At 44.9% G+C, this 22603-nt stretch overlaps 1 protein-coding gene across 4 annotated transcripts; it reads right to left on the bottom strand.

Moving 5' to 3' along the window:
* Positions 1–9587: 9587 nt before the first annotated feature.
* Positions 9588–20650, bottom strand: LOC100280203 (uncharacterized). Of its 4 annotated transcripts, none has more exons than NM_001361029.1 (19): positions 20491–20616; positions 20308–20370; positions 20158–20199; positions 19677–19742; positions 19526–19591; positions 19008–19121; positions 18737–18800; positions 18436–18518; positions 18179–18228; positions 18023–18100; positions 17760–17888; positions 17628–17670; positions 13146–13232; positions 10951–11052; positions 10671–10778; positions 10539–10589; positions 10248–10321; positions 10074–10125; positions 9623–9992 (listed from the first exon to the last, which is right to left on the bottom strand). In NM_001361029.1, exons 1-19 carry the CDS (start codon positions 20539–20541, stop codon positions 9897–9899), a joined length of 1419 nt encoding a protein of 472 aa, NP_001347958.1. In that variant the 5' UTR covers positions 20542–20616; the 3' UTR covers positions 9623–9896. The 4 variants fall into 4 exon arrangements, 3 of the variants coding, with proteins under 3 accessions (XP_020407103.1, XP_020407104.1, NP_001347958.1); NR_158674.1 differs by having other exon boundaries at positions 9644–9992; positions 17774–17888; XM_020551514.3 differs by lacking the exon at positions 20308–20370 and having other exon boundaries at positions 9588–9992; positions 20491–20650.
* Positions 20651–22603: the final 1953 nt, after the last annotated feature.

Raw genomic sequence — 22603 nt, 5'->3', positions numbered from 1 at the left:
TCGAGGAGATGGAACTTGAACAAGATCTGGCCTGGCGGAGCATCTGGTTGCTGATTGCAAACGCTGATTCTGGCTACTCAAAGATCATCTTCAGGCTTCTGGCTTTCGCTTGGTAGCTAGCTTATTGAGGAAGCATTGATGCCAACCCGCAAACCTTTCTCTTGTGAACTCCCACATGGATTCCTTTCTTGATTGGTCTTCTGGTGCTTCATCAACAAAACTTGGGTGACCACTTCTCATCGAGAAACTTATATGCTTTGATGATCTGGTCCTCCACAAGCTTGCTACAAGTCTTCTCCTTTTTCTTCATAGCAGGAACCTTACTGGAATACTACCCCACTTAAAAAGAATGAGGGTAGAACTCTTGAATCTTGGGGATTTGAACTCCTTGAAGTACCACATAACAAGGGTGTTACGATGCCTTCTTCTGCTGTTGCTGTTTGAGCAGGCTGCGGAGAAATGACTGACACAGGGTTGATTCTGGGAGAACCTTCTTCTCATCTTCTCTACATTATCTTCTTTTCACTTCTCACTTTTCACTGCCTCTTTCTTTCTCTTTGCTCTTCCCACTGGAGGATTCTATTGATGAGTATTACCATCATACAGAGGAGGAAACCGAAGACTATGAACCATGTACAACAGTCTTCAACCCAAGAATCACCAAGCATTGTGATCTTAGGGGTGAGGGAGTGGAAAATGGAGTTGCTTGCGATTTGGCAGAGGGGATTTATTTGGAGTGTGCTTTGAGCGAGTTGGGAGTTGAGGGAGCTGGTGGGGGGGTTTATAGGCGAGTGGGGGTGCTCAGGGGGGTGGAGTGGTGGTGATGGAGCAGGTGCCACACGGTAGTAGACGCGACAAGGGGAGGGGGACTTGGTGTTGCCGGCGACGATGGCGGCGGTGGGTGCGCTGCAAAGGGGGGTGGGTGGCGGCAATGCGCTGCAAAGGGGGCGTGGGGCGGTGGTAGTGCGCATGGAGGCGGGCACGCGTGCGGGGGCACGGGTGAGTGGTGGGGTCGATGACCCTGATGTTTGTGGTCTCTGGTTCCAAGAATCTTTGCCTCTCTGTATGGTAATAACTCCTTCTGTCCTCTTTTCCTGTTTACTTTGACTCAGGGGCAGTGCTTTGATTCTCACGGTCGGTCCATTTGACTGAGCGGCTGGACTGGTTTCTTCTGTAGCTTATTCCAGGCTTCAAGGGTAAGTTTCCCGGTATCTTCTTGGGTAAGGCACTTTTTCTTGAGATGGGTTAAGGGGAGAATGGAAGCATAAGGTGAGGATTATATCTAATTTGTGATTTATGTTTTTAGAGAAAACCTTTTTAAGAAAAATGAAAAGAAAACACACAAGCTCAGCAATGATAAGCACAAACAAATCAAATGTTTTGAATAAGGGAAGAATAGAGTTTTTCCAAAGCACGGACTACTCAGATTCGGGGGCTAAGCATAACTACTACTGCTCAGCTTCTGAATTGAGGACTATGCTAACCAGGACTTATGAGCACTAACGTTAAAGCATCACATATGCAATCAAAAGGGAGGAAAACATCAAGCGAAATTCATTTTGAAATGCCCTAGGGGGCCACACAATTAGAGTTTTTGAAAACACGAGGCTACACGATTACCTCTCATACATGCAGGGCTCTAGCCAAAGTGAAGAAAAACTTCACTACCCAATGCATGCAGAGGACTGGGCATAACTAACTCAGACCAGGCAGCTTCTCTTCTGGCAAGGCTTGCACATAACTTCAATCTGAGACATCTCCTGGATGGGTCAACAGGGAGCTGATGTTGATGACTTCTCCTGGCGGCGACTGAGATGGCAAGACGCGGTCGAACTCTTCTTCAAGCGGGACTGGCTCTTGTAGTTCCTCAGAGGGCGGTGGTGCTGGTGGGGTGCTTGCAGCTTCTTCCTTGACTTCAAGGGATGGTGCTGGAATCTTCTTCACGGTGAGGGGCTCAAACAACTCTGGCGGGGAATCTTGGGAGGACTTGGGGTGCTCTTGCTTATTCATAGCCTGAGGGAAGACTGGAATTCCTTCCAAGACTATGGCTCCTTCCGGGTGTTCCCAAGCCTTCTTCTCTCCTCTGATAGAGACCGGGTGACCTTCAAGAATTTGGGGGTCTTCAGCTCTCCTTGGTTGAACTGGGTTGGATGGAGCGGGCTCTTGGATCCGCAGGGCTCTACGTTGGTTATGGGTGACCAAGTAGGCCTCCATCAACTTCTGGACATGCTCATCCTTGGCTTGCTTCAGGGCTTCAACAGCAATGACTTCACGACTTTCTAAGGCAGCTACACGGGCTTGAGCTGTGGTGAGATCCACATGGAGCTTACGGTTGAGCTTCTCTGCATCTTCTGCTCGGGCAATCATCTGACGGTGGTGCCGGGCCAAGAAATCATACTGGGCATCCAGGGTGAGCAAGTATGCAGAGAGGTACACGACTGTGGGGTCGTCCTCAAGCAGCTGTTGCTCTTCCAATGCACGCATCCTGGACATCCAAGCAGGACGGTCTCTCTGAAAGGGCGGAAAGAATCTGAGCGGTGTGTCGGCCACTTCTTCTTCATAGATCTGACACAGGGTCCTCAATGCCTTGCGGGCGACGACTTGGCAGGTGTCTTTGAATCTGTGCCCAGCAGCAGTGACACTCCATTCCACATGGCGCAGACTGGATCCAATGTATATAGTCACGACACACTTCTCTGTGCCATGCTCGATGAATTCACGACCATCATACTCTGGCTGGCTCCTGATTCCGAGGCGAGCTGTGCATGCTTTCAACAACTTGGGGAAACCATCTTCATTCTGGCAAAAGCTGGTTTGGCAACGAACCTCCATCTGACTTCTGAGAGAAGGAAAGGGGGAAAGCATTTTTGAAATGAAGGGATGAGAGCAAGATTTTTTTTAAGAAAATAGTTTGGACTCAAAAACTTTTGATCAGGCTAAGGGTTACGTCCTGCGGCCAACCTAACACCTCTGATACCACCTGAAGCGTCCCAATCCTCTGGGACTCAAATGTGATACAATTACTAGTCCCAGGAGGCTAGTAAACACATTTATACATCAGATGATTCCAGATCTGCTTAAACGAGACAAACCTATAAAGGTGGCGAACAACTTTAAGAGTTGGTCCACAACTCGGGACATATCATCAGAGTGGGGCTGAAGCAGCCCGATATACGCAGCGAAGCAAATCAGCGGTCCAACAGCCACAGGCATGGTTGGGAACAGTCGTAACTCTTACCCGATCTCCTTTTTCTGAAAAACAACAAATAAGCAAGGGTGAGTACAAACGTACTCAGCAGCCCACCTTCACCCGCGGAATGGGGAAATCAGATATAATGCATGGAATATGTGGAGCTCAGAATATTTTGCAGAAACAACAATATTTTATGCAGGGTTGTTTTGAAAAACATTTTGTACTTTTGCAAAGCGCATCCTCTCCAAAAGGAGCAGGAAGTTTTTCAGTATTATAACAAAATCCCCTGGACTAAACCATCCAGGTATCTCAGCAGTTTCCTACTGGTTTTCATTCTCAAAAACAGCTACTGGACTTCCCGTCCACCATAGCTCACGGCTCAACCGCCGAACCTTTTAAAAACCACTTTTCTCAAACGCACCCTTTTTTTGAAAAACAAAACATTAATTGCCATACCATACCAGACTCGTCCATTCCTGTGGACACAGACTATTCGAATAGGTTTTCAAACTCTGCGCAGAGGTGTACACTTTACCCACTAGTCCGGCTCTGCGATCTCATGATCAATGAGATCCGAATCCGAATCTCTTTCTTTCCTCGCACGTCCTAACCTTAACGGTTATCCGAAAGGAGTCAGGCCACCACCATGTCCAAACCGGACAAAACTTTCCCCCTCCTTATCCTCCCGGTGCTCCCCAGCCTTCATAACCCTGGGGTTGGACCGTACGAGTTCAGATTGAGTGACTGCCCACACAGTCTCGAGTGGTTGTACTTATCATGAGTACAGGTAGTGAAAGATGACAAACCGGTCCTTATACGAGGGGACAATCCTTCTACTCACGCCTAAACCAGCTGAGCCATCACCTTAGGCCCTCCCCTAAACCAGGGAGTCCCTGATCATCCCTACTCAAAGGTGATAAGGGTGAAAACCCTTCATCACACACATTTTGAAAATCATTTTCTTTTGAAAACTCACACCTGTTCTCAAATCATTTGGAACATATATATCAGGGATTGATTGCGGCAAGCAGCTGGGTGGCCATAATAACTTGTCTCAAAATCATATCATGTATAAAATAACAGGCTGAGGGTTGTGGTTGAAAAATCATAGGTAATTTATGCATCAAAGGGATCCAGTGAGCTTGCCGTGCTTATTCGGCGAAGGGGGAAGGAGAGCTCGCGGAACTGGCTTCTGGCTCCACCGCCTGGCGTAGACTTGCAGATCTGGCCTCCACGAGACGGCACGAACGCTCCGATAACTATGCAACATGAATAAGCAAACATACAAACAAGCAAGTATACCAACAAATATTTAGTATAGTGGTCAGGATAGTGATATATGGATGGGTAGAGTCTTGAGTAGAATCTGTGTCATGTGGTGTTGTGATATTACTGGTGGTGGAGCGGAGGTGCTTACCAGGAGGGTAGACTGGAGGCGAAGCGACACTATGCGTGTAGCCGACAGAGCAGAGTAACTGAGTGGGTGGGGTGTTTGCCTTGGCTGAGGGTGTTGAGTGTGTGTGGAGAGGGAGAGGGTAGCTGGGTGTATTTATAGCTGGGTGTATGTGGTGTAGCACAGTGAAGTTCACTGTTGGTGAGAATAGTGACGAATGAATCGTCTGACTTAGTATGAACAGGAGAGTTATAGGCAGAATATGGGACAAGAGTATTTTGGGGTTTTCTGGAATATGGACCATGCTTAAGGGATGACATGGTTGGATAGGGAATAGTTTGATAAGAATTTAGAAACGAGAATTATTGGAATCTGAGTTTGGGAGCCTGGTTCGAAGGAATCTCAAAGTTAAGCGTGCTCAACTTGGAGAAACCTAGGATGAGTGACTAGATGGAAAGTTCCCTACTGGAAGGAAAATCACAGTCACCGGAGTTCGTATGACTGGAATATGGGTCTAGCTGGTCTTAGGTGGACTGGACAACATGATGTATGAGTAGTTGAAATTTGGGATAACTAGATGACCGATGAATAGTAACGATGATTAGTAACGATGAATAGTGGCGACGGAAAAGTAATTATAGATATCATCGATGAATAGTAACGATGATGAATAGTGTATGTGAATAGTAACGGTGAATAGTAACGGTGAATAGTAATGGTGAATAGTGATAGTGAATAGTTCGTATGAACGAACGATGAACGATGAATAGGAAGTATGAACGAACGGACGGACAATCGAATGATTGGACGAACGAACGATCGGAATTTCGGCAGCATAACGGCAGGAAAAGATTATTTGGACGAACGGACGGACGAACGATCGAATGATCGGACGAACGAACGATCGGAATTTCGGCAGCATAACGGCAGGACAAAGATTATCTGGAAGAACGATGAATAGGGACTATGAACGAATGATGAACGATGAATAGGGAACTATGAACGAACGATGAACGATCGAATGATCGAACGAACGATCGGAATTTCGGCAGCATAACGGCAGGACAAAGATTATCTGGAAGAACGATGAATAGGGACTATGAACGAACGATGAATAGGGACTATGGACGAACGATGAACGATCGAATGATCGAACAAACGAACGATCGGAATTTCGGCAGCATAACAACAGGAAAAGATTATTTGGACGAACGAACGGACGAACGATCGAACGATCGGACGAACGGACGAACGAACCATGAACGATCGGACGAACGATCGAACGATCGGACGAACGAACAAACAAACTAAGAACAGGGGGGACGAACGATCGAAGAACGATCGAACGATCCTTGTGCTAGTGTGTGCTTGTGTGGAACATGGAGTGGGTGTGTGTGGGGGGGGAGAGAGTTGCCATGAAATGGCTTGGGGTGGGAAGAGAGGAGGCCCTTGCCCCTCTATTTATAGCCATGGTGGGGGGATTAGGGGGAGGGATGAGAGGATTAGTGGGAGGATGAGAGGATTAGTGGGAGATTAGCATGTATTTGTCTTGTATAAGTGAGATTAGCTTGTAGAGCTCACCGTATGACACTGGAGGCATACGTATACGTATGAGCATGAGAAAAGTTATGAAGAAAATATTTGTAGGGACTTGAAAAATGATTCTGAAGGTATTTCTTAGGAAGAAAATACTTGGAGATATATCGGTGGAATATTTGGACAATATTTCTGGAAAGAACTTGAAGGGGATTACTCGGGAAATATCTGGGCAGTATTTCTGGAAAGAATTTGAGGGGGATCACTGGAGAAATATCTGGACAATATTTCTGGAAAGAATTTGAGGGGGATCACTGGGGAAATATTTGTAGGATATTTGGAGGAGGATTTTGGAGAGAATATAGACCACTATATTTTATTTGTTGATATCAACTCGCAAACAAACATTTTGAAATGAAATTTGAAATTCATTTTGAATTTAGAGCGAGTTTGAGAAAATTTCAGGATTTGAATTTTCGGGATGCTACAATAATTCATCTCCTAAATCATGTGTGCAGGTAACCTTCAGAGCAACATATTGGTGCCACTTCTGGTCCCAGCTTCAGCCTAGAAGGGAGGACCAAGAGTTAATAAAGTCTTCATGTCGTAATGTGGAGAGGGTGCTACTATAGTTCTTCAGCAATTTTGGATGGGGGTCTGCGTTGCGTGTAACTATGTAGTAGCTGTGGTTCGGTAGCTGAAGTTCTTTGGTTTGGCTAGTTTGGGTTCTCTGATGTGGTCATAGGAGGAGTTTTGGCAATATGCTACCGTCTCTTGTAATAAATGGTCGTAACCTCATTTGAGGCCAAGGTCGGATGATTTTTCCATTATCAAAAAAATGTGGTTTGGGGCATCTTGCTCCCTCCTCTTCTGCCTCTTCCTTTGTAGAATGGTGGCAAGACATGAGTGGCAGGATCATCAAGGATAAAAGGAAATGCCTTAATTGTGCTATATTTTTGGAGCATGGTGCCTTTGGTTACAAAGAAACAGGGGCGTTTTTGAGGGGGAATCCCCTTCTATTTCCAAGGCGCGACATTGTTTGCTTAATGAGTTAGGTTGTTGGGTCATGGCTGGGGCAAAGCAACTTGACAGGCATGGTATCGCTGGAGCCCTTTGGACAACTGGATCGATTTAGTTTTCCTTTTCTTCCTTTCTCCTTTCTGTCCTTTTTGGGGCTGTTTTTATTTTTCTGTTTGGCCTTCCTCTGTATGGCCTCCTTGTGCATATCTTTGCTTTCTTACTCTTAATATAATGTTGTGCGGTGCTCTTGCGCGTTCGAGAAAAAATAGGGACTAAATTGTTTTAGTCTTTAGTCTCTCAAGGTGTGACTAAAAGGGGCTAAACCATATTAATTTCACCTTTTATCTATCATTTATTTTAGTTGCACTAATGATGAGAGAATGTTAAGGGGTATTTTAGTCTTCATATAAGTCATTTAATATGTTATGAATATTTTTAGTCCCTGAAACCAAACAGGGTAAGAACTAAACTTTAGTCACTCGATTAAACTTTAGTTCATGGACTAAAGGAACCAATCAAAGCCTTGGTTAGAACTGTTTTTCAAATTATATTATGCCATAAATTGAATGAAGGGACACAAATTGATTGCTCTCAAAAGCACTAGATTTAAAGTGCATGGTGGTTATGTGAGCATAACAGCACGCGAACAATAATCATGTTTTGCTTTTGCATAATAAAAGGTTCCTTTGGGTATGTTTGAGACATCCTTTTTCTAAAGAGCTTTTCATGAGAAACTAGATTTCTAAATAATCTGGTTGTTACGTGAATCTAGATATCATGAGACATGCGTGCAAAGAAAGATGGAGTTTATACGGTTTAAGTTTAGTAAGCAGCAGATTCCTCCTATCACGACGATCAACGAATTCTGCATTCGTGTTGATTTAGGAGATCCTCACAGAAACAAATTGGAAAAGTTAAGAGTTTAGTTGCCATTTTGATGGCCAAAAACCGAAATAAATAGGCCCTTTGTCTCCTTATACATCGGGGCCTTTTACATTGATGATATGAAAGATTGTTTTAAAGTTTCAACATAGTTCGAAAAGTGTATGGTAAAAGGACTTAAGGACACAGGTGCGACTTTTAAAAACCAGGCATGAAGGTTGTCTCTTCCAATCGATGGCTGCTATAGATGTCCATAAAGTATGTGGCCCGTTAGCCCGACATGAAGCACATTTTTTGACCAGACATTAGCCCGACCCGAACAGTTACGGGTTCGAGCTCAACCTGGCACGGAGTCCGTGCCGTGCCCGACAGCTGTTGAGCTCGTTGGGCTAGCCCGAGCACGGTCCGGTAATAGCCGGGCCTTGTTACCGGCCCGCTCCACAAAGAAAACGACCCAGCCCCCCACCCCCATTCCCCTAGCTCCAGCGGCCCAGCCCACCAACCACTTGCCTGTCGTGGTCGTATAACCCTAACCCTAACGCCACTCCGCTCACTCGCCGCTTGCCCCGCTCCTGTTCTCACACCTCTCCGCTCGCGGCTGGCCTCTCGCCTCTCATCGTCTCTCGAACCCTGCGCATTTCGGTGCTCCCTGCCTCCGTGCGACCGACCGACCGTGCCTTTGTCTTTGTCGCCACATCGGTCTCGGTCATTCTGACGTGCTCGTGCTCCCTGCTCCGGCTCCTCTAGCCCTCCCCCTCTGACCTCTATACCTCGACCTCAAAGGCGCCGACATCGGCGACTGTGAAATGGTGATCGGTGTGATCTGCTCCTGACTGTGAGGTGTGTGGATCCATGAGGAACGAGTGCGCGCCGGCTCCATCCATCTCCATGGCGAGTCGGCGACAGAACCGATGCTCTGGATCTACTGCTCACTGGTGCCATGTCCCTGTCCAGCACAGAGGTAACTAGATCTGCTTCGGATCTACTGCTCACTGGTGTTCATCTGCTCTCCTCTGTTAAGCTCCTGATCTGGTTGCTGTGTGATGAATTGATGAAGTGTTGTTTCTTGGAATCTTGGAACCATGATCTGCTTGTTGTGCTCTGGTTTTTGTCGTGTTCGAGCTGGCACAGGTCACTATATGGGCTGTGCTTTTCGACCAGCCCGCCACGATGAGGCTGTTACCGTGTCGTGCTCGTGAAGGAGTGTCAGCCCGTCGGGCAGCATGACACGACACGGTTAAGAGTTCGGGCTTAACCGTGCTGGCTTCAAATAGGCCAGGCCGAAACGTGCTCGGGTTAGACCGGTCGTGCCATCCGTTTGGCTTCAAATAGGCCAGGCCGAAACGTGCTCGGGTTAGACCGGCCGTGCCATCCGTTTGGACATCTATAGTTGCTGCTACGTTTTTTTTCACTGTTTAAATAGTATGTTTGTGTCATATCATCCTATGGTCAGAGAGGCTGTGGCTGATAATGGTGTTTTTTCGAACAGTCCCCAACGACTCAGCAATCCAGCCATGTCGTGGATCAACCGCCACAACGAGATAACTGGCATACATGATAACATAACATGCCATAGCCCAAATCTGTAATTACCGATTAACTCTGCCAAACATAACGTTAAACAAAAACTCAAGTGTCGGCATACACCAAGTGAAATGTCCTAATCTCTTCTGCACAGTGTTGCCGCAGATGAACTGTCTATCTGGACGTCCACCAAGTGACGGAGAGATACAGAATTCTAGCGCCCGAGAGCACGCTGCTATTGCGTTATTCAACGGCCAATGGGGGGAAAAAGAATAGTTCTACAACTCATGTTTAATCATTAACAGCCAAGGCTGGGGGGAAAAAAAGCAGCAGCATTTGTGAAAAGCTTCAGGCAGCCTTGTTCTTGCAGTAGTTCTCCAGCCACTCCATGGTAACGCTCTTGGGCCTCTCGAGTGGCAGGCCAAGGGCACGGTCCCAGATGAGCTGCATCATAATTAAATAACCAAACAAAATTAGCCGGCAGAATTACTTAGAAACTGTGCAAAGAGAAGGTAGAAGGCAGACCTGGGATCCTACCCCCATGCTTCTCGAAACACCGAACAAGACAGTGTGATACCTGCACAGTTGGTGTCCCAGACATGAGTGAGTGCTCTGTGCTCATTCAGAACTAGCTTTGCAAAGTAAAAAAAAAAAAAAAACATGACTGAATTGGTATCTAAACTACAAGCACAAACATACCGTGTTTCAGATAGTCCAAAGTGGTTCAGCAAGAGTCCACTGTGAGCGTCAACATTGGGCCATGGGTTCTTGACCTGAGAAAACATGGGCAAAGAATGGTGTTGATAAACCAGCTTTATTTAGATACTCTCGTATTCAGCTCAATCCACATGTACTGAGGTGAATTAGGGGTGTAATTTAGTTTAAATTACACTCCAATCCACCTCAATACACATGGATTGAGGTGAATACGAGAGGTCTAAGCTGAAACCAAATGAGTGAAAACTCGTGATCAATGTGGTACCACATTACCTTTCCCAGCTCAGTGAGGATCGGAGGCACGACCTCATATAACTTGGACAGCTGTAACGTACGGAGTATCGTATCTAAAATCGTTCAACTCAAGAAAGCAAATGCAATTAGACAGAGAGGATCTAGACGGACCAGTTGGAAAAGCGGATCCTCTGGCAAATACTTCAGGGCAAACTCCCTTTGGCATAGATACCGTGGGTCCGTCCTACGCAGAACTCCATGACCAAATCCATGAACAACCTGTGATTGAATGCAAGCAACAGCGAACACAGATCATCAGCGAGACACCAAATTCATAAACAAAGACAGCTCATATCTTTCAAACCTCAGTGAACTGGTATAGCTTTCCTACGGGAAACAAGGCCGTGTTCGAGCATGATCATGAACACTAGACCTCAGTGAAATGATATACCTTTCCACTCTTCAGTGTCTTCCAGACATAGTCTTTGAGTTGGTCTGTCGTAACGTCGCTCCCTGTTTCCTGAATTATAGACTTGAGCCATAGAAGCGCTTCCTGCAATATAAGGTGAGTTCATAGTTCATACACCCAACAATAGCGAGTACAGAAAAATATGAGCAGCAGCAGGAAAAATGTATTTCTTTCAGAGACTTGAGGCGCATTGCACATCAAATGGGTGACCTAGTAAAATAGTACTCCCTCCATAAAAAAAAAAAAGAAAAAGTCTAAATTACTCCTCTCATATATGGACAATGTTCACATAACTCACTAAAGTATTTTTAGTTTATTTTACCCCTTAACTCAAGTGAGTTGGTTCAATTTACCTGTTAATGAAATTTGTCTTCTTTTATTTTTTTATGTACAAACTGAGTTTTCATATAAAATTATGTTAGTTAGTAGCTAATAACAGAAGTTATGATGTCATCAATCACCTCAAAAAACATGATCTTGAAATTCAGCTTGTATTTGGAGAAACGAAAAAGACAAATCTCCACTTGATAAGATTTGGTATATGCATGCAGGTCGAGAAAACCCCGAACCATTGCCCACCCTTGCACAGCGTCATCATAGCCCATGTGAGAACGACGAGACATCCCACCCATATACAGTGACATCATAACCCATGTGAGAATAACCACGACTGGGACCAGACATTAGATCTATGTTGTGCTTTGGTGTGGGACAGACGAGGAGAGTTTTAACCACAACCTAAAATTCGCTTCTATGAGGAGTCAAACTCAGGATCTGAAGAGTACTACTCAAACTACATAACCAACTCAGCTAGAGAACCTTTCTCATCAAATGAGTGACCGAAAGAAGACTGGCGTCAACTTCAGTTTTTTATCTCAGGCTGGCAGACTACAAATGGTTAATGCGGTATTTTCCTCTCTTCCTACTTACTACATGTGCACCCTCAAACTCCCAAAAACGGTGATTAAGCATATTGATAAACTCAGACGACATTGCTTTTGGAGAAGTGCAGATATAAACGCAAAAAACCACCTCAAGTTGCTTGGAAAACAGTCTGCAAGCCAAAGGCTCAGGGGGGATGGGTGTCATAAACCTTGAACTACAAAACAAAGCCCTCCTTATGAAAAACCTCCACAAATTCTACAATAGAGCTGACATTCTGTGGGTCAACATTATTTGGGCCAACCACTACAACAACTCGCTACCTTCAGTTAAAGTCGTAGACTCTTTCTGGTGGAAAGATATTCTTAAAATTCAAGGATCCTATAAAGAGTTAGCCCGCCTTTTTTTCAGATGCAACTTTGCTAGGAGATGTTGTCTTCTCTTAGGCATCCGCCCGCCAAGAACAACTGATTTAATCCATACCCTCTTGAGGATTAGAATGAGATGGCACGTTCCATGGAGATTGGAAAGCATTATCAATTATGACTTGGTGTATTTGGAAAAACAGAAACAACTGGATTTTCAATGAGATTCCACCCACGATCAATGAGTGCCGGGAAATGTTTAAAAAGGAATTGAGTTTAGTGGGCCACAGAGTTAAGCCTGATTTGAGGGATAAAATTAGCAATTGGATTCAGAGCGTTGTATCATAACCACTGTTTATTTTTTCTGTTTCCTTTTCCTGTAATATGTCCTCTTTGACTCAGAATTAATAAAATACTGTAGGTCCTCCCTACAGTAACTTTTCTTCAAAAAAAAAGGTATAATAGTACTTCATCCATCCAAAAGATGCACATCTTGCTTCTCCAAATATTTTTTTATGAATATATATATATGATTAATCTAACAATACTCTATCCATTCTAAATTATAAGTTTTTTTTGTCTTTTCTGTTATTTCTACTATGTATATAGACAAAGTGTATATCTAATCTAAGTGCATAGCGGAAGCTATGTATATGGAAAAGTCAACTCATTTTATAATTTAGAATGGAGTAGTTATTACATATCGCAAATATTATTGATAATTTTATATTGTTTGGTCAAACTTACAAAAAAACTTACTCCTAAAAGAAGCGAGAGGAACATTTTTTAGGGTGGAAGGAGTAAAATGGTTACAAATAGGGCCAGAGTTGGAAATTTATTGATGAGAACTTTTTTCAAATCTCAAGTAAAAGGAAGCACAATGCAGAGATTATGTACCAGATCAGATCTAGTACGTTAAACTGAGCATACCTGATTTGCAAGGCCATGTAGTGGCCCAGCTAACCCATTCACAGATGATGCGAAAGAAAGATAAGGATCTGACAGAGCACTTCCAACCTGCATGTGGATGAGTACCATGAACAGAAGATAAGTCAAACCCAAGGGCCAAGGACATGACAAAAAAACACAGTAGCTAGCAGGTTGCAAGCAATTAAAGGATTAAAATGGCTAGTGTGGAACAACAAAAATTCTCTCTACATACACGTATCATGAAATTCTCTACACCAACACGGATTGCTCTAGTACGATTTAAGAGCACACAATAAACCAGTGGCGGACGTAGAACAAAATTTTAGGTGAGGCGACACCATAAGAGACAAACCACGATACTAGACGACTATATAAAAATAGCTTCATGATAATAACAAGGTTAGATGATAATACTAGGAGCGTTAAAAAATGATATGGATATCAGAAAACCATTTTGGCCACCCTACAGAAAGGCGGGTGAAGCGGCCACATCGACGCGTCATTGTGGTGAGTCTGCCTTGAGATGGCGATGATGAGGCAGCAACATGCGAGGGGCAGCGAGGGCAAGCGGCTGTAGGCAGTGGCAAGCGACAACAATTGTTGCATTGCGACGACGTGGTGGGACCCTGGTGACATAGTGAGGGCAGATGGTGGTGGCACCATGGTGCCAAGGCAGGATCCCACCAATAGCTTGCCCACCAGTCGATGCGGAATAGGAGGCAAAGTAGTGGCGCTGCGTGTGGGATCCCGACAACGTGATGAACTAACGAGTGACGAGAAGACAAGGTGACACTAGTAGCGGACGGGTCTGGTCACCCACTACCGATCCAGTCATGATCGAAGGAGCGATTGAACCACGAGTAGGTCGAGTAGCTAGCCGCTAGAGGAAGGAATCGAACTACTTGTATGGAGAGCGGGCTGAGCAATGGACTGTCGAGAAAAAGTTAGATTAAAACTAGGTTTCATTAGATTTGGTTGTACCTACTATATAAAAGTTTTTTTTATTTTGATGTATATCTAAATCTAGGTGATAGCATATAAAATTTGAGGTGGGGCCATGGCCCCCTTTGCCCCACCCTTGGATCCGCCTCTGCAATAAACTATACCTTTTGAACTGCAATGGTCACATGGAGCTCTTCTGATCTACAATGGCCTACCTAGAGGGGAAACAGTCAAGAGTGTAACAACAGAAACCGACTGTTGGACTGTTGTGTGTGCTACTGTGCTTCTATTGTAAGCTGACCCTAATTAGGGTTATAACATTCTATCCAACATGATATCTAGCTAGATTTTTCTTATTGCCTTCCTAGACGTTGCCCACCCTCCTTGTTTCTGGCTATCGGCTGTAGGGCTGGGAAAGAAGCTCGAGGCTCACAAGTCGTCTTGCACTTGGGGCGGCACGGTTCGGCTCGGAGCGACTCACGAGCCAGGTTTTGGAGCTCGTTGGTCCAGTGAGCCGAACCAAGCCGATCTTAAGTGTCTCTGCTTACAAGAACTATCTAGTCATCCTAGATGATTTCTCTCACTACCTGTGGACCTTTCTCCTCTGACGTGAGTCTGCCACCTTCACTAGTCTATCTTACTTCTTTGCATGGGTGTTGACTTAGTTTTGTCACACCATCCAGGTTGTTCAGTGTGATAAAAGATAAGAGTTTGATAAATCCGCAACTTGTAACTTCTTTCTATCCCACGACGTGCAGCTGCGATAGTCGTTTCCTCACACCTCCCCTCAGAATGGCCAGGTCGACTGCATGATTCGCACCACCACCAACATGTTGTCTTGCCTCCTCTTCCAGGCTTATCTTTTTGTCCGCTACTAGGTTGAGGCGCTGAACACCACCACCTACCTCCTCAACCATCTTCCCTCCAAGGCACTAAGCCACCCCACTCCGTTGTTCGCCCTCTTTGGCACTAGCCTCTTACAAGCATCTTCGTGTATTCGGGTGTGCATGTTATCCTAATACATCTGCTACCGCTCCCCACAAACTTACACCCTGATCCACTTGTTGTCTTTTCCTCTGGTACTCTTTTGATCACAAGGGGTACCAATGCCTCGATATCCACACCCACCGTGTCATCATCTCACGTCACATGGCCTTTTACGAGGACATCTTCCCCCTCACCAACTCTTCCCCACCTCCCAACTATGACACCCTCCTGGATGTCGACCGTGTCGCCGTCCCTCTTGTTTCTTTACCCATGGTCCCGCCCACACCGCCTACACCACATGTGGCCCCATCACCCTCGACCACGCCACACACAGCCCTATCACCTCTGCCTGCACCATGTGCGACCCAATCGTCTGTGACCGCGCTTCATGTGACATCGTTATTGTCAACTATGCCACGCATGGCCCTGTACTTCCTGGTGCCTATGGCTCATTTCGCCGATCTCGCTCGCGTCTACCAGTGATGTGTGCGACCCAGTCCATCGTTTCATTCTATCGAGGAGCCACCCTATGCCTTGGCTTGCTCTCATGTCAAGCCACCGGTGCACCATCTAGTCTTCATCCACAGTGACCCCTCCCCCGCCATGTCCACTCAATGGTCATGCAGCAATCGACCAACATTATCCGACCCATCGCTCGGTTGATGCTCACGGTCCCACTTCTTCGCCTCCCTCACCTGTCCCATCCTCGGTCCATGGTGTGCTCACTAACCCCCACTGGTGTCGCACTATGGAGGAGGAATATGAGGCCATGATGGCCAACCATGCATGGGACTTGGTGATGTGTGCCCCTGTCATCAATATGGTCACCGGTAAGTGGATCTTCCGCTACAATCTCAAGGCTGATGGTACCCTGAATCGGTACAAGGCCCACTGGGTTCTACAAGGCTTCACTCAACATTCTAGAGTGGACTACGATGAGACCTTCAACCCTGTCGTAAAGCCCGCCACCGTTTGAACCATCCTCTACCTCGCCATCTCTCGGGACTAAGCGGTCCACCAGCCAGACATTAAGAATGCTTTCCTCCACGACACCCTGTCTGAGACGGTGTACTATAGCTAGCCCGCTAGATTCGGTGACTCTACTCGCCTAGATATCGTGTGTAAGCTTAGCTGTTCCTTGTATGGTCTCAAGCAGGCGCCGTGGCCTAGATACGGTCGCTTTGTCTCCCACTTGGTCTCCCTTGGCTTCATCGAGGACAAGTTAGACATGTCCGTATTTATCCTTCTGTGCGGTGATGACATTGTATACCTCCTGCTCTACATCGACGACATCATGCTCACACGTCCAGTGCCACCCTCCTCTAGCACACGATCGCCTCCTTGCAGTGCGAGTTTGTCATGAAGGACTTGGCCTTCTCCACCACTTTCTAGGGGTCGTAATGAAGCATTACCCTAGGGCCTCTTCCTTCACCAGCGCTAGTACACCATCGATATTCTAGAGTGGGATGGTATTTTCAACTACAAGCATTGCTCCACGCCAGTTGACACCTAGGCAAAGGTCTCCGACGACGATGCCCCGGTCGGTGACATGATGGCCTACCAAAGCCTCGTTGGGGCTCTCCAGTACCTCACCTTCACTAGGCTCGATATTGCCTACGTCGTCGAGCAGATGTACCTTCACATGCACACCCCATGAGAGCCGCACCTCACTACTACGAAGTGGATTCTATGCTACCTCCATGTCACCCTCGACCATGGCCTCCTTCTCCGACCCTCCCCGATTTCTAAGCTGGTTGTCTACACCGATATTGATTGGGCTAGCTGCCCCGACATGTGACAACGTCCACACATTATGGCTCCAAGAGCTTCACAACTCTCTTGTGTGCGCCACTCTTGTCTACTGTGACAGCATCTACACGGTCTATCTCTTCATCAATCTCATGCAGCACTATTGCATGAAGCACATGGAGATCGACCTCCACTTTGTCTGCAAGCGTGTCGCTGTCGGCGATGTCCATGTCCTCTGCGTCCCAACCACGTCCCAGATCGTCAATATGGCCTTCCATTCACGGTGTTCTTGGGGTTCTGATCCAGTCTCAACGTCTAGAATGGGTAGAGTTGCGACTGGGGTGTTGGACTAGTGTGTGTGCTCATATTGTGATGAGCCTACCCTAATTAGGTTTAGAGGGTTTTCATTCTATCCAACACCGACTACTATTAGAACCAACATTTTATACTCGCTACTATAGAATACAACAAAGAGCAAGGAATACAGTTGAGTCCTAACAAATCATGATTAAATTAGCAAAGTATTAGCTAAAACTAACCCTCTTATCCCATGTTTTAGGTCCTAATTCCCAATAAATGCTATCATGCACTATTTAAAGAGTTATTTCCAGATTAACAATTCAGCTTGTTTTAATAGTGCATGCTAAAGTATTGTCACATGCTTAATAGTCACATTGCACCAAACCAACCCAAAGTGCCAAGATATTAAAGATAAAGTATCACATTGACAGCTGTCGTTGTCTTGTCGCGTTAAGAAACACTAATGAAAAAAAATCAAGATAACAACAAGAAAACAAATATTACCAGATGACCAGTATGAGAACTGATATTCCCGCCTTCATGATCACTAGAACAACACAGGTCACAGTATGAGGGGAAAAAACAAGTACTTCCAAAACATAACAAAAATAGAAATAGAGATGGATGCAAAAGTACGCGTGAATTGTTACATGGAGCCGCATCAGCTCCAGCATCCTGGGGTCGTCAAAACCAAGCATATGTGATAAATTTGCCGCATAATCCAGAGAATCATCAGCTTCTATTGATTTCCCATCCTTGAAAATTCTTCAAACAACAAATGAAAGAATATTAATCATTAATTCTAAAATCTGTAAACAACTTTAACTTCACAAAATTCAAGTGATGCGACCTCCAGTAATTGCATTAAAAATTGAAGCATATATCTGAACAAAAGCTACCTCCGGTAAACATAAGAAGCCACTGGTGGAAGCCGAGCAATCAAATTTAAGCAGTCTTCATAAGTAGGCTCCCAAAGCCTATACAAACAATAATTGTGAACACCATGAAAAGCAACCACTGAACACTTAAGAAAATGGGTGGAATCCCAAGTTTACTTTGATTTTGGCAATCCATTGCCGTAAGCTTTTTGAAATTCGCTCTCAACCTGAAATGGGATTTAAAAATGGAAAACTAAGTCACTTTCGAGGCTTCATAATTTACAAATACATCCATGACACAATGGGGGATTAATTTAAATACCACTTGCATCCAGTTCTAAAAAATGCAAATAAATTCGCAAGGAAATGTGATTTATTTCACAACTGTGATTTATACTTAGAATAGACAGTGTGCCAGAAGTGGAAGGGCTCACCTGAAGAGCCATTATTCCTGCGGTAAATTGTGTCATAGGATGTGCAGTTACTGGGAGAGCATCTATTACCTTATAGACATGAGCTGCAAGGATATTAATTATGAGCCGCTAGAGAGTAGCAAGATAAAGCATATAAACATTAACACAATCATACTGACAGAATCATATAGACCTCTCTATCAATCTGTGACTACCTTTGAACTTTAGAACAGGGAGACATCAGCATCAGTTCATTCAGATGATTTGTAGATTTAATTGGTCAAAACAATAACACAAGTAGCCAGCGGTGTGATCAAAATACCTGGGACAGTTGAGCGCGCAAGCAATTCTTTTGATAGAGCATCAACTTGATCTTTGGTTGGGACCTAGAACAAGAAAAACCCCACATGCTTAAAACTTACAGAAAGAGGGGAAGAATTGGCGAACACTGAAAAATATTAAAGGAATGGCAATAGAAAGATAAGCAAAATCGTGTCCCCACTCCCCATTCTTAATCAACAATAAATATTTTCCTAGTTTTATGGAACACTTTTGGCACATTCGAAATTAAATGAATATAGGCAGGCATATACCTTCCCTGTCAAAAGAAGCCAGAGGAGACCCTCAGGCAAAGGTTCACCACCCTCAACTGCTGTTGGCAGCACTTTTCGGCACTCTGGAATTGAGAGGCCCCTAAAACGAATACCCTGGATAGAAAAGAAGTGGTTATTAGCGAATGAATGCTGTGATTCGTTGCTTCACTTTGAAACTAGATTATTACATCCAACAACAACAACAACAAAGATGATGAGTGGTGTGAATCCAGACATTCAGGTTTGACAAGCTCAGAATCAAAGAAACAAGAAATGCAGCTATCATGCTAAAATTAAAAAAATGCCTTAAAAACAATTATAACCTTCAACTACGACAAATCCATGTGCTATAGTAAATCCGTAGAAAATTCTCCATGTGCCTTCCAAACTATATAGATCTCGTGTAATGCTTCATTAAATTTGGAACTGTGTACACATTTTTGACGTAGAATGGGCACAAGCTGATAATAGTACACTATGCTAACATAGCACCATGAAGAGGATGCATGCAGGATTACCTCCTCTGGGTCGACTAGGGATGTCTCCCAAAGCATTCCAATGATCCCTCTCATTCCACCAAGGACCTGCAGGAACATTATTCAAGAACATTATCCTAGAAAAGCGACAAAGCTATACATATATAGGCAATTGATAAGCAGTATATTATACCATATCCACAGTTATGTTTCCAAGCTGAACCTTCCCATGCTCTGATTTAAGCTTCTTTAAGCGGTCCTGTAACAAGGCAGACTAACTTCTGAGAAGAGCAAGGCCAAGATGAACAGGCATTCATATTCCACGAAGAGAAGTGGTTAGGTAAACCAGGTGTGAAGTAGATTATTCTGCCAATAAACTTATAACTATTATTCTAAATCTGCCGACTTCAGCTAGGTGCAAAACTAACTGCCTCCCACAGAAGAGGGGAGAGAACTAACTGATGTAGCAGTAGGAGCTACTTTCAGACAAGCAATTGATCTGGTATTCCACCACATGTTTGAGATGAAAACTTTCAGACAAGCAATGGCTTTCATGTTCCACCACATGTTTGAGATGAAAACATTCAGACAAGCAAGTGCTTCCTCACGACATGGTTGAGATGTTTGCTAGCACTGGCTAAAAGAACAGCAGGCAAGGCAGCTGTGTAGCGAACCTGCTGTTCCGGAATCAGTTCCCGCAGCTGGGACTTAAGATCCTGCATTTAATTTGCAGAAACACACAGTATCAGCATCCCATCCATAGCACATGCACAGCTCTACGTGTTTACGGCAATGTAGAGCAGCAGGAAGACGAGCTGTCCTACGAGGTCGGACGCGCTCTGCATCTGCAGCCATCTCACACCACCCAGCGTGGTGGCCTCCTGCGCCTGGCAACACGTACGAACAGCACGGGAGTCGGGCGGGGGAGAAAAAAAAAAGGCTCATCAGCACGACAGCCCACACGCAACACGACCGGCCGTGAAGGACAAAGCGCCACCGCTACTCACCATGCGGGATCGCAGTCTCGAGACCGCGGTGAGGCCCCGGAAGAACGCCATGGCCGGATTACGTTACGTCTCGCCTTGCTCTTACCAACAAGGAAAGGAAAGGAGTGGAGAGATGGACACGTACGGGGGCGGGCGAGGAGGGGAGCCTGCTGCATGACAAGCTCTCCGGACAGGGGATATATACGGGGCGGGGGCGGGGGCGGGGGCGGGGGCGGGGCTCGGGGAATCGGAATCTTTTGGCATGGCATGGCATGGCGCACCCCTGCAATATTGGAACACGCAGCAGGAAACTAGCTAGCCCTGGCACTCGCTGATCTGATCGGAGACATGGTGGCCTGGTGGGGCTGTCCCAGTAGTGGTCCTGTAGATCCTGTCGCGCCACCAAACGTTGCACGCATTCACTCGTCGCGCCACCAAACGTTGCACGGATTCGGATTCATCATCCATCACTCGTCTCGCCCCCATGTCGCGCGCTCTCGCAAGCACGTGAAGCTGACTGTCTCCTCTGTCGGATCACAGTATAGAGAGGGAGAGAGAACGGAATACGAGATGGTTCACTAGCCATGGCTCTCCAAGGAGAAATTTGTCATTTTGCCACTCTCAATTTTGGCTGTCTGTTATTATGCCATCCCTTGTCTATGACTGGTGGGACCGTCTGTGTCTATGATTTGTGGGTCCGATGGCATACTGGCGAAGCCCATAAATGATAATGGCAAAATTGCCAATGGCTCGCCTTCCAAGCCGTTCCTGTTCGGCTGCTAGTTTTTACCAGCAGTGGTTTTCTGCAGCTGCATGCATGGCTATGATACAGCCACGTGATGTACATACACGTAGGGACGAAAAACGGACACGTGTTCGGATATCAATATTTTTTTGGTAATTTTCTTTTGTTGCGAATAAATCTGATGTATATAGGAATCTGTAATGCAGATTGGTACTCCTTATAACAGTGAGCCTATAAAGATTAGCGAACTTCAAATTTAGCATATATCTTTTTCGAATGGTAGATATAAGAATACAGATACAGATTCTGATCTTTTGTTAATCTTTTCTTTGTAGAAAGCAAATAATGCATAAAATCTTTAAATAGAATTCTATTTTTATTTATAGTGATGTGTTTGATAACACAAAGAAAAGACTAGCATTAAATTTTATATGCTCTATCCTAAAATATTAAATCAATTTCATTTCCGACACGTATGTGTTTCACATCCAAGTTTTTTACTCTCTCTATTTTTTATTTATAGTGTTTTATTTTATTTTAAAAATAAATTAATAAACGATGATAAATATTCGAGAACGGAGCAGGTAGAAGCATTACTTGACAAAAGACTCCGCGCAGCTGTTAGCTGTACGCACGATGTCTGTCTTGTGCTAGGGTGCAGCGCAGTGCAACTGTGCATAGTGGTACTGGACTATTTGTCCTCTCCTGCATGGTAGGTCCTTGCGATTGCTACTTCAAATGGCTAGTGAACCATCTCGTATTTCGTTCTCTCTATGATCCGACAGAGAAACAAGTTCACGTCCCTGCGATTGCGAGAGCGACCTGGGGGATGGGGCAACGGCAGAGGAGGCGAGTTATGAATCCGAGCAACGTTTGGTGGCGCGACAGGGGTACGTGAGCTCAGACTGTCTGAAGGTTGGACTATTTGATTTGGCAAATCATTTTATCCAAAATTAGATGGTATTATGTGTTCATTCCTTAAATTATGTGAGATGACACAATTTCTCATATTAGTTATAACTATGAGGAATGAGGTGGTAATAAATCATCTGATTCCATTCCACAAACTAAACAAAAAATTGACAAGTGACAAAATGATGGAATAATTCATTCCTCAAACCAAACACCCGATACATGTAGGACTAACCACCTCAATCCTCGATCGCCTTCAATCCCGAATATAATTTATTTTTTCAAACTAGTCCGTGCGGAGATTATAGTTCCCCAAGGAATGCTTAGAATTTCTCTATAGATAGTGGAGCATTGTAGTCCCACTATACGGTTAATTGTGTTATTTGTAACTCTAGTTAAGCTCATGACATGATAATAATATGTATTATCTATAAATTATGTGTGTACCATTTTAGACTATGACAAATTGTAACATGG

The sequence above is a fragment of the Zea mays genome, chromosome 4, assembly GCF_902167145.1.
Source record: "Zea mays cultivar B73 chromosome 4, Zm-B73-REFERENCE-NAM-5.0, whole genome shotgun sequence".
In the NCBI taxonomy this organism is placed as follows: domain Eukaryota; kingdom Viridiplantae; phylum Streptophyta; class Magnoliopsida; order Poales; family Poaceae; genus Zea; species Zea mays.
Note: the sequence above shows the minus strand (reverse complement) of the source record. Positions and strands in the feature narration are given on the sequence as shown.